This window comes from Malurus melanocephalus, unplaced genomic scaffold (genome assembly GCF_030028575.1).
Source record: "Malurus melanocephalus ecotype Western Australia unplaced genomic scaffold, MMel_1.1 scaffold_149, whole genome shotgun sequence".
In the NCBI taxonomy this organism is placed as follows: domain Eukaryota; kingdom Metazoa; phylum Chordata; class Aves; order Passeriformes; family Maluridae; genus Malurus; species Malurus melanocephalus.
In genome coordinates this window covers 1129896-1140909 of record NW_026623381.1, presented here as the reverse complement: position 1 = coordinate 1140909, position 11014 = coordinate 1129896, and the positions used below count along the sequence as shown (strand labels likewise).

At 49.5% G+C, this 11014-nt stretch overlaps 2 protein-coding genes across 2 annotated transcripts in view; both read left to right on the top strand.

Moving 5' to 3' along the window:
• The window catches only part of CEL (carboxyl ester lipase), a 4420-nt gene extending 1531 nt beyond the window's left edge, over positions 1-2889 (top strand). Inside the window, exons 2-8 of the mRNA XM_057371596.1 lie at positions 7-114; positions 543-650; positions 857-974; positions 1248-1434; positions 1673-1876; positions 1991-2188; positions 2654-2889. Of these exons, the coding sequence (XP_057227579.1) occupies positions 7-114; positions 543-650; positions 857-974; positions 1248-1434; positions 1673-1876; positions 1991-2188; positions 2654-2858 (1128 nt within the window). The 3' untranslated portion in view covers positions 2859-2889. The remainder of the gene's footprint in view (positions 1-6; positions 115-542; positions 651-856; positions 975-1247; positions 1435-1672; positions 1877-1990; positions 2189-2653) is intronic.
• Positions 2890-3424: 535 nt separating this feature from the next.
• Positions 3425-11010, top strand: GTF3C5 (general transcription factor IIIC subunit 5). Its single transcript, XM_057371565.1, has 11 exons — positions 3425-3594; positions 4175-4397; positions 4628-4826; positions 5612-5807; positions 6118-6222; positions 6723-6837; positions 7495-7575; positions 8063-8160; positions 8746-8828; positions 9103-9245; positions 9808-11010. Exons 1-11 carry the CDS (start codon positions 3445-3447, stop codon positions 9963-9965), a joined length of 1551 nt encoding a protein of 516 aa, XP_057227548.1. The 5' UTR covers positions 3425-3444; the 3' UTR covers positions 9966-11010.
• Positions 11011-11014: the final 4 nt, after the last annotated feature.

Sequence of the window (11014 nt, the reverse complement as noted above, 5' to 3'; positions counted from 1 at the left end):
GACCAGCACATGGCCATTGCCTGGGTGAAGAGGAACATCAAGGCCTTTGGAGGTGACCCAGACAACATCACCATCTTTGGGGAGTCGGCCGGTGCCGTCAGTGTCTCCCTGCAGGTGAATTATCCTTGTTGGTTCTGATCAGAGCCAGTTCTCTGTCAGTGGGAGAGAGAGGCTGCTTGGCACTCCTCTGCTTCCCTCCCCACTGCTGCCTCCTTGACATCCTGCCCTAGTCAGGACAGCAATGCTCAGCCTCAGTGCTTTGGAGATGCTCCTTCTTCAGCTCCATCAGCCCCACCACTGCAGCCCCATGTCCTCAATCTTGGGACCCATGAGGCAACCTGTGAGCCTTTACTTGTCATGTCCCCCTCTTCTCAGCATCTCACCTTTGAACTTTAACTCCTGAGATTGTTGCACATCTCGAGACCCAGCAGCTTCCCCAGGCTGGGTRGACAAGCTGCAAGATGGTCAGTGGGGTCTGACAGAAGACACTCTCCTCAGGATTTTGTACCCAAAATCCTTTTGTTTCCATTCTGCCCCCCCAGACGCTGTCCCCGAAGAACAAGGGTCTGTTCAAGAGAGCCATCAGCCAGAGTGGCGTGGGGGTCTGCAGCTGGGCCATCCAGAGGGACCCGCTCGCCTGGGCTAAGAAGGTAAYGTGTCTGAAAAACTATGAAAASAAAAACAGCAGTACCCTAGAGGWGRGCAYAGCTAGGAAGGGATTGGGCAGGAGCTGTGCCCCACAGAGCTGTACAAAGATGCTGCTTTGAGACTAAAACCAACCCCCACCTTTGACTCAATAACAACCCCTGGCTTTGGGAGGTAGCATTAGGAGGTTTCTYTCTCTCTTATCCTGCAGATTGGAGAAAAGCTGGGCTGCCCCACAGACAACACCTCCGTCTTGGCCGACTGCCTTCGTGTCTCTGACCCCAAAGCCCTGACCCTGGCCTACCATCTGCAGCTGGTCAACCTGCCCAGTAAGTCCCCTGGTTTGTGCCCTGGTTCATCACCCACCCTAGGCTCCCCAAACCTSTGGCAGGACCCTGGGCTGATTACCAGGAGTGTTGAAGCAGTGTTTGTGCCCTCAGAAAAGGGACAGTAATTACAGCTCTTGCAGTCAGCATTCCATAGGCAGATGCACATTGCACTGGATGAACACTGCCCACCTCAGCCTGTTCTTGGCATGTGCCAGGCCCCTCATCTGTCTGTCCTCACCTCCTAACAGACTCTGCTCTTGTCTCCTGCTGCAGTGCCCCTGGTGCACACCCTGGCCCTCACTCCTGTCATCGATGGGGATTTCCTCCCAGACATGCCAGAGAATCTCTTTGCCAACGCTGCCGACATCGATTACTTGGCCGGGGTCAATGACATGGATGGGCACATCTTTGCTGGTGTGGATTTACCCGCCATCAACCGCCCGCTGGTCAAAATCTCTGCGTGAGTGACCGAGGCACTTGGAACCCTCAACAGGAGGAATCTGCTCCTTAATGCAGCTCCCAAATTGCCAAGGAGTTAGATTAGAGTGGACAGAGCATGGCCTTCAAAAAAAAAAAAAGGGATTTCACTCCCTGAGTGCCCATGCCTGGTGTTGCCAGGTCCAGAGCCTTCAAGAGAAAGGACCTGCCCTACCTGAAGCTTCTGGTCAGTTATTAATTAATATCACTTGTCATTTCAGGAACCAGGTCTATGATTTGATCAAAGGCCTCACTGTGGACAGGGGTGAGGCTGGAGCCAATGCTACCTACAACATCTACACCCAGACCTGGGATGACAAACCAAAGCAGGAGGTCATGAAGAAGACAGTGGTGGAGCTGATCACTGACTACATCTTCCTGATTCCCACACAGTGGGCACTGAACCTGCACCTGCAGAATGCCCGGTGAGCAGCTCAGCCTTGGCAGGATCCCAAAGCTGACTTGGGGGACTGAGGAGTGGGTTYAGAGGGCTCTGCTGTCCCCTCACAGCTGCTTATCCARTCTRTTTTATTTCCCAGGAGTGGCAAGACSTACAGCTACCTGTTCTCCCAGCCATCCCGCATGCCCGTGTACCCCAGCTGGGTGGGGGCAGACCACGCTGATGACCTGCAGTACGTGTTTGGGAAGCCCTTTGCCACCCCCCTGGGCTACCTGCCCAAGCACAGGACWGTCTCAAAGGCCATGATTGCTTACTGGACCAATTTTGCCAGGACTGGGTGAGTGATTCTCATTCCATATTTGGGGCTTGATGCAGCACTTCAGGCTACTGCTTTTCCCCTACCAACCACCCTCAAATTTTGGATCACTCCCAAAAGAAGGGTGTTCYCTGTCTGTCTTTGTGTTGTGAGCAGGCCTCTGTGTCTCCCAGTGCTGTTGTTTGTTCTGGGTTCTCCTAATCCTGGGGACAGGAGGAGCACTTTCAGGAGTTATGAATTCTGCATACACTGAGGTTTATTCCTGAATCCTGGTGTTCAGACTTAAGCCCCTGTGTGGAACCAAGGACGATTCCAGAGGGACTGAGGGAGGACACTGCAGGTCATCAACTCATTCCTGACAGGCAGAATTCCTATTGCCTGTCCCACTGTCAGGCTCTCTTTGCTCTCACTTAAAGTCTTTTTTTAGCAGACAGGATTCCTGCCAAAAACCTCAAAACCGAGTTTCTGTGTCTCCTCTTTCCCCAGTGATCCCAACAAAGGCCATTCGGATGTGCCYGTTTCCTGGCCAGCCTACACCAACAAKGCCAAGTACTACCTGGACATCAACAACAAGATGAACAAGAATTCTGTGAAGCAGGACCTGAGATCCCGATTTGTGAACTTCTGGAACTCGGTCTATCGGCAGCTGCCGCAGGTTGCCAACATCTCCCAGTCGGAGTTATTCTTCTGAACCTGAGAAAATCCATCTTTTAGAGATCATTAAAGGCTTGCTTGTAACTGAGTGTCTGTGTGTTTGACGTGACAGGATTCTCTCGCTAATGTCAAGGTCAGGCAGGATGGAACATTCTGTGGGCACTGTGTTCCCAGGCCTGTGACACTCAGTCCTGGACAAGCTGTCCTTGCAGAAAATTATATTATCACCCTCACCTTCACATCCTTCATCTGCCACCTTTTGCAGCATCAAACGTTGCTGGCGTGAAGGCTGAAGTCCTCGGGAAGGAAATTTATTTTAAAGTCACTTTTCACCAGATTCCTTCCATGATCAGAGAAACGGGCGGGTGCACGTGAGGCTTTGCTCAGCTCAGGGCTGTTTCCCTTCATTGTCCAAGCAGGACAGGGATAAAATAACACACAGGGCAGGTGATAGTGCATGTGTTTATGGCCACAAGCGGCGGGCAGCCCCAGCTCGGAGCAGCCAGGCCGCCCTCAGGCCGCCCTCAGACCGCGCTTTCCCCACACGGCGGGCCCGGAACCTTGGAGCGGCGGAACCTTGGAGCGGCGGGGCGGGCCCGGGCGGGAGGGACCGGCGGACAGGCATGGCGGCGGCGCGGCAGCGGGGCCTGAGGGGCTCGGCCGTGCTGGAGCTGCCCCGATCCCCGCGCTTGGTGTGCGTGGAGTACCCGGGGCTCGTCCGGGATGTCGGGGCCGTGCTGCGGACGCTGGGAGGAGAGCAGGGCGTGTCGCGGGTGAGGTGGCCCCGGTAGGGTTCGGTGTGGGGCGGTGAGGGGCCGGGAGCAGGGACCCCCTGTGTGAGTCGTTCCAACCCAGGGTGTCCCCACAGAGGGTCTGCGGTGGTTTTGGGGTGATGCCGCTTCCCTTCTGTCCCCAAGGGGGGATTCGGGATCACAGAATCATAGAATGGTTTGGGTTGGAAGGGCCCATAAAGGTTCTCTTGTTCCAACCTCTTGCCATGCTCAGGGGTGCCTTCCATTGTCCCAGGTTGCTCCAAACCCTRTTTAACCTGTCCTTGGACACATCCAGGGGTGGGGCCCAGCTTCTCTGGACAACCTGTGCCAGTGCCTCACCACCCTCACAGGGAAGAAATCCTACCTTATGTCCAGGATATTATGTTTCTCATTTATTTATTTCTTCCTAATACTCGGGATGGGAGTGGCTGCACACCCCTGTACTGTTGGTGGGACAGGATGGATCCCCCTGGGGCTGTGTGAGGGGAGCAGCCCGTGCCCGTGGCAGCGTGTGAAGGCAGAGGCTGGCCCAGGAGGGGTGGGTGGGATGCTGATGGGCTGTGCCTGYCCTTGCTGACAGATCTACGCTGACCCTGCCAAAAGGCTGGAGCTGTATTTCCGCCCCAAGGACCCCTATTGCCACCCCGTGTGTGCCAACCGCTTCCCCACCTCCACCATGCTGCTCAGGGTGAGGAGGAGGACCAAGAAGAAGCAGCAGTTGGACACTGAAGARCAAATCCAGCCAGAAGTCCAGTTTGAAATGGAGATTCTTGGGATTGTCACCACTGTTTACAAATTTCAAGGTAACCCTGGGGTTTGTGTCCACGTGGCTTAGGGATGAGTGTGTTTGATGTTTGAAGTGTTTCCTCTTAAACATTTGAGGAGTGGAAAAAAAATCAAGTGACCTGTTGTAACACCCTCCTTGCTGTATAAATCTTTGCATAAAATTATGAGATTCCTGCTCCTRAAAGCTGAGTGAAAAATGTTGAATTCACAGTAAAATTCACAATGCTTTAACTTCTGTTTCTTACAGGAATGTCTGATTTCCAATACCTGGCAATGCATTCTAGTCCTGATGGCAAACAAATCTCCATGTATGACAAAGTCCTGATGCTCAAACCAGAGAAGGAAGAGTTTTTCAATAAGGAATTACCTCTTTACATCCCACCACCCATTTTCTCACGTCTGGACACTCCTGTTGATTATTTTTATCGCCCAGATATACAGCACAGGTCAGTGCCTGTGCTCATAATATATCACTCATGTCTTTCATCCACTTAAGCTGCTGCTTTGTTCTGTTTTATCCCTCTTAATATGGCACAACAGAGGCAAAAAAAACCCAAATAATCTAGAAACTGCTTGGCAATTGCAAGTCCATCAAAATTCCACTTGAGGGAAGGGGTGCTGGGGATGTGGTGAAGATGGTGCCTCTCCCAGTTCACCTCACACAGCGTGGGATGCAGGGAGGCAAATCCTGCTGCTTCCAGGGGGCTGGAGCCAAGGGCAGGACTTGCAGCAATCGGTGCCATGTGTTCCTGTGCCCTCCTGGCCCCAACTGGCTTTGCCAGAAGAACAGTCTGGGAGATCTCCCACAAGAAACATCTTTCATTTTCTCACCATTGGCCTTCACTGCCACTTTTGAAAGGAAATTTCCAGATTGAGTTGGCACCTGCAGTTCCCTCTTGCTTTGCCCCTGTCCCACTGAGCAGCTGCAGCAGCTCCAGGAGAGCAAATGCAGAGGGTGAARCCTTTAGTGCTCCAACACATTTCATCCAGATCAGCCCCAAGTGCTGGAGGGTTTTGTGCCAGCCAGGGCAGATCTCCTCTGTCAGTGTGCAACTGCATGTAGCTTTGAGAAGGAGGGTTTAGGTTTACTTCTAAATTTTAATTTTCATTCCTCAGTGGTGCCATGAGAGTCTTTCATGGTACCAGAATGTGATCTAGGGAAGTTGGGCCGAAGTTTGCCCAGCCCACCGCTCACCCAGCTGAGTCCCTGTTGTCTCTCCCTGTTCCTTAGGGAGGGATACAACAACCCCCAGGTGTCTGGTGAGAACCTGATCGGCCTCAGCAGGGCCCGGCGCCCACACAATGCCATCTTTGTGAACTTTGATGATGAGGAAATCCCAACTAAACCATTGGATGCTGCTGTACAGAACTGGAAGAAAGTRTGCACCAATCCTGTGGATAARAAGGTGGAGGAAGAGCTGAGAAAGGTGTGTGCCTCACTCCTGACCTGAGCACTGTCCTGCAGCAARCTGGGGAGGAAAAAGTGCATTTTTCCCCAGAAAATCTTGGTGATTGTGATTGATACAAGTGTGAGTAGAAGCCACTGACACTGCTGTGTKCAGTTCAATTCTGCAAGTCAAGGTTTGAATCTCTGGCCAACTCACATTGAGCCCCTTTTTGTGTCACGAGTTCTTACATTAACAGAGGCCCCAATACAGAACTATGTTCACTTGGAAAACTGATCTGCCTTTGGTAACCCCCTTCCCACTGTTTGAGGTTTTTTCTGTGCTATTTTAGCTCTTCGAAGTCCGCCCTGTGTGGTCTCGGAATGCAGTGAAAGCCAACATCAGTGTCCATCCAGACAAGCTGAAGCTGCTGCTGCCATATTTGGCCTATTACATGGTGAGTGCTACATCTGTGAGCAAAGGGAGCATCACCTGGCTATTCCTGGTCCTTTACCACATCTGAGATCCTACCACTAAATACCTGAGCTTAATTTTATGTAGAGAGAGAGGGAAGGAAATACTTTGGAATCAAAGTTGAAGCCAAGGAGGATTCAGTCACTGTTTGCTCTGTAGGTTCTAATCACCTTTGCAGGTCAATCAGACACTCCCAAATGACTGTTCACCTGGCAGTGGTAGAATTTTTCCACACAAACATTTGACTGTGACCTTGCAGGTTGGTTTGTAAAAGCAYACAAATATTTGTGCTTTGATGCTTTGATTGCCAAGTTTCAGTGTATAAATAATACCGTGGCAATTGAGCAAAGAGCTGGTAAAATAAATACCTTTGGGCAATGAGGAGAAATATTAGAACTTTCCAAGAGTCTGTAACCCTGTACTGAAGGAAAGTGCAACACTAGTGCTTTTTTTGTAACCATTTTCCCTCGTGTGTTTGTGCAGTTAACAGGTCCTTGGAGAAGCTTATGGGTTAGGTTTGGGTATGACCCCAGAAAACACCCTGAAGCAAAGATTTAYCAAGTGCTGGACTTCCGAATTCGCTGTGGAATGAAATATGGTAAAAGGGCCCAACCCACAGAGCTGCTCTGTCTGCTTTCTGGTTAATCCTGGTAGTACTTTTCTTTTTATGTGTTTTTCAAACTCTTGCCATATTTCTGCTCTGATGAACATGTCACCTTTTGTGCTTCTTGCTTACAGTAGTTCTTTCCAAACTCCTGTAATATTTCATTTCGTAGTATGCAATGTCTTTTCTCATTTGGCACATTCTAAACCCTAATTTTCCTCCTCCATGTGTTCCAAGCCCRAGTGGGTGTAGCAGAGCATCCTCCTCCTCTCTCAGGGGAGGCACCAGGCAGGAATTCTGCTCCTCAGTTAGCAGCTTTTCCTCAAGAACCTCAGCATTTTGTGCAGGATGCTGGGTCTCAGACCTTGGATGTAGAGATCTCTGCTCTGATTTTGCAGARGGCAWGTTGAGGAAAAGGAGTTAGTGATGCTRTCTAATAAATCAATGACAGAGCTGSCATCCACTCATTGACTTCAGGTCACATTTCCAAATTAAAGGGTTTTGTTAATCTCTTCTCCCCATCCTGTTAAAGTCAGTATATCCCAAAGACCAGCCTGCCTTTCTCACACCAGTCCAGCCCTTGTGCTCCTGAGCTGGGATATTCTGAGGATATTCTGCAGCTCATTACTGGTTTTTCATTTTCCCCTCCAGGTTATGCTGCTACTGACATGCCCGTGAAAGCCAAACGCAGCACGTACAACTACAGCCTGCCCATCACAGTCAAGAAACAAGGTATGCTGGGCCAGCTCAGGGCTGCCTGGCTCTTCTGCTTCTCTGTTTGCTCCATCTTAGTCACAGGTGGTGAAAGGTCTGTCCTAGCTGAGCCTAAACTGGAGCTTGCTTTCTGATAGAAAGCCTGCTGTTGAGGCAGTAGAAAAATTTTGTGCTGAGAAGTGTTGTGGGAGCCACAGTATCTGTTACCAGGCAGGAGGGAATTCTGCAGGCACCACTGGGAATTCAGAATTCACTCAGGTGCAGAGAATGGAGGAGCTCTCTTTTCTGTGTCAAAGGAGAGTAGAAAAGGTTAAAATTATGAACAAATGAACTCTGGAAAAAGCCACCCAACTCACACCTTTTCTGTGACTGTAGAGATGTCTCGGAAGAACGAACAAAGCACGTGCTCTGTTGCTGGTTGGTCTGGTTTTGTTGAATCAACAGAGAGAAGTGACAGTACAATATGAAAGATGTCCCTAATTAGGACATTCTGTTTTCCTTTCAGGAAGTCACACAGTCAGTGTCCATGACCTGAAACAGGGGCTGGGTACAGCTGGTACATCTGGGGCAAAAAAGCACCCCTCCAGCAGGTATAAGCTGAAGGTGAGCATGACTTTTTATACCAAAATCTTGAAATATTTCAGTGAAATGAGAGTATTTCCTGATTTATCAGTCATCAGGGGATTGGCCGTGAGGGAGTTGATGTGCTCAGGTTTACCTGGGAAGTTCCTGGTTGTACATGGCACTATGGAACATCACCTGAATGTATTTCTTAATGTGCTCCAAGATGGGATTGGTGCTGCCCACCCTAGTCTTGGATGTGATGAGCATTTTGCTTTAATAGATAAAACTGGAACTTCATGGGCAGCGAAGTGCAAAAAAATCACCATGTCTTTATCAGGTCATGCTGCAAAATCCAACAGGGTGGAATAAATAAATGAGTCTTGCTCTTCCATTTTTGCTAGAATGAAGCCCATGATGCTCTGCTAGGCAGTGRCAGGCTGCAGACATGGCTGCAGGGACATTTTGGGGCACTCCTCATTCAGCTTTATCTTTTGCCATGTGCAGAATCTTTTGCCTTAGAACTTGTTTCTCTTGGAATTACCTTGTTCTTGAATCRGTTATGCYRGAGTTGTCCTRTTACACTRTAAAATGCACATGAATCCTTTCCTTCTTTCCTCCTCTTAGGAATCTGTCTACATTTTCCGAGAAGGAGCCTTACCCCCTTACAGACAGATGTTCTACCAGCTCTGTGACTTAAACGTGGAAAGGTATTGCACTCTGACAGCTGAGTCTTAGATTTCAAAACCTGTTGTTTATACCCTGTCCATTCACCCCTTGAGCAGAAACATCAGAGTTTCCCACTAAAAACAGAACAGCCTTTTCACCCATGAACTTCCTTTCCCACATAACAATTACCTGGATAACCAACTGTGCTGTTCCAGCTCAGTGGAGTGAAATGGAAATAAGYCACAGTCTGGCTCATTTGAAGCTCACATCTGAGTGCAGAAGATTAACGTTTCCTTCCCTTTTGCTGCTCTTTAGCCTGCAGAAGATCATCCATCGGAATGACGGCACGGAGTCGGAGTGCACGGAGCGGGACGGCTGGTGCCTTGCCAAGACAAGTGATGACCTGAGGGATAGCATGTCCCTGATGATAAAGCAGATCATCAGATCCACCAGACCGGGTAAGGATGCTTGGAGCACGAGGATGTTGCACTTGGCACTGAGGCAGAAGTGTTCCTGCATCTGCCCCCTCGATGTGTTCTTTGGGTGTAGCTCAGTGGGAATGTGGGCATTAGGGATGGCTGGGAGGAAAGGTTTTCTATTTCATCTACCCAGTATCAGCCTTTCAGCTTTTAAATGTCTTTGCACAGTGATAATCAAGACCTTATCCTGGCTGATGTATCTGTTGATRGCATTTTACTTTTTATTGATGCTATTGATTGACCAAGAAATGAGGAAATTATTTCTTCATGATGCTGGGCCAAAGCAATAACATCCCAGTGAATTAGGTCAGAATGAGGCAGGAGAGGAGGCACAGCACTGCAGCTCTGCTGCCGTTCCATTCTCCTTCCTGGAGTGTGGAAATGGATTGCTCTGGGCTTGATCAGATTCTATTAAGATGTGCAACATTAGCTGTGCCCCTGAGGCTTCTGCCTTCCTCTCACATGTATGAACTCTACTGCAAATGCCCCCAGGTTGAACTGAGAGAGRCATCACAGTGTCTGTCTTTCTTTCMRATTTAAGCTCTTTTCTCAAATACAACAAGCAATGAAGATGGCAAAGAACAGCTGGCATACGAGTCTGGAGAGGATGAGGATGACGAAGAGGAGGAGGAAGAAGACTTCAAGCCTTCTGATGGGAGTGAAAATGAAATGGAGACAGAAATTCTGGACTATGTGTGAACTCAGTGAGCCATGTGGGTGCTGTGGACAGAACTGTCTCTGCTCTTGCTCCCTGAGAGCTGAGGGTTCAGCATCCAAGGGAAATCAGAGCTTATGTTGAGCTGATGCTGTTCTCTCTGCACTGACTGCTGGTGGGCATCATTCTGGATGTCTGGGAGCCACTGCCTGCATTTTTGTAATTGCTGGCTGAGAAACACTCCAGCAAGTTCAGCAAACTCCCAAGAGGGAGCCCAGAATCCAAACCAGCTGGTAATACAGCAGAACAGGGGAGAAGCTGCATTCCCAAATCTCTCCAGGTGTGGGAGTGCACTCTCCAGATTGGTGGCCATGTGGAAMATAGAAAAGGTGCCTGAGGAGATGCTGGGAGAAGCACTCCAGTGCCACTGGAGTCCCTAARGCAGGTTCTGCCCTTCTGCTTGTCCAGAGGGAATGAAAATACTCTGCCATGCCTTCAGCACTGAGCCTTGCTAGTCATCTTGGGAATAAAACCAGCAGGAAAACACACTGTCAGTGGATAATTCCCTTTCTGGGATGTAGTGTGTGTTGTTCTCACTAGCTGATGCACTTCTCAGGTCTGTTTTGACTTTCACATGTAGCAGTTAGCAAGGACTGAAGGCAGCGGGCAAAGGGGCAGAGCTTCAGGTGCACAGAAGTTGGCCACTACTTTGTCACTGCCAGCTGGAGTGTTCCCACACAAAGATCTGCTGGCATTTTCTGGGTCTTGTGCATTCCCCAGTRTGTTAGGAGCACCCCTGAAGCCAAGTTTTCACTTTTAAAAGGAGRAGTAAGGCCTCCTCTTCCTCCTCTTCCATTGAGTAACCAGTCTGCACCCCTTAAGGACTGTTACAGTTGCTCCTAAAGCCATTGCTTGTAACAAAAGGAGTAAAACCAGCAACTCACAGGTGCGAAATGCATTAGTTTCAACTCATGGGTTCAAATGAGTAAGATTCATTTGAAGACTGGTCCCTCAGCCAAAAAGCCTATTTTTCAAAACAAAGTTCAACTCACCAGAGCAAACAGTAAATACCAACTCTCCCACAGTCAGGTCC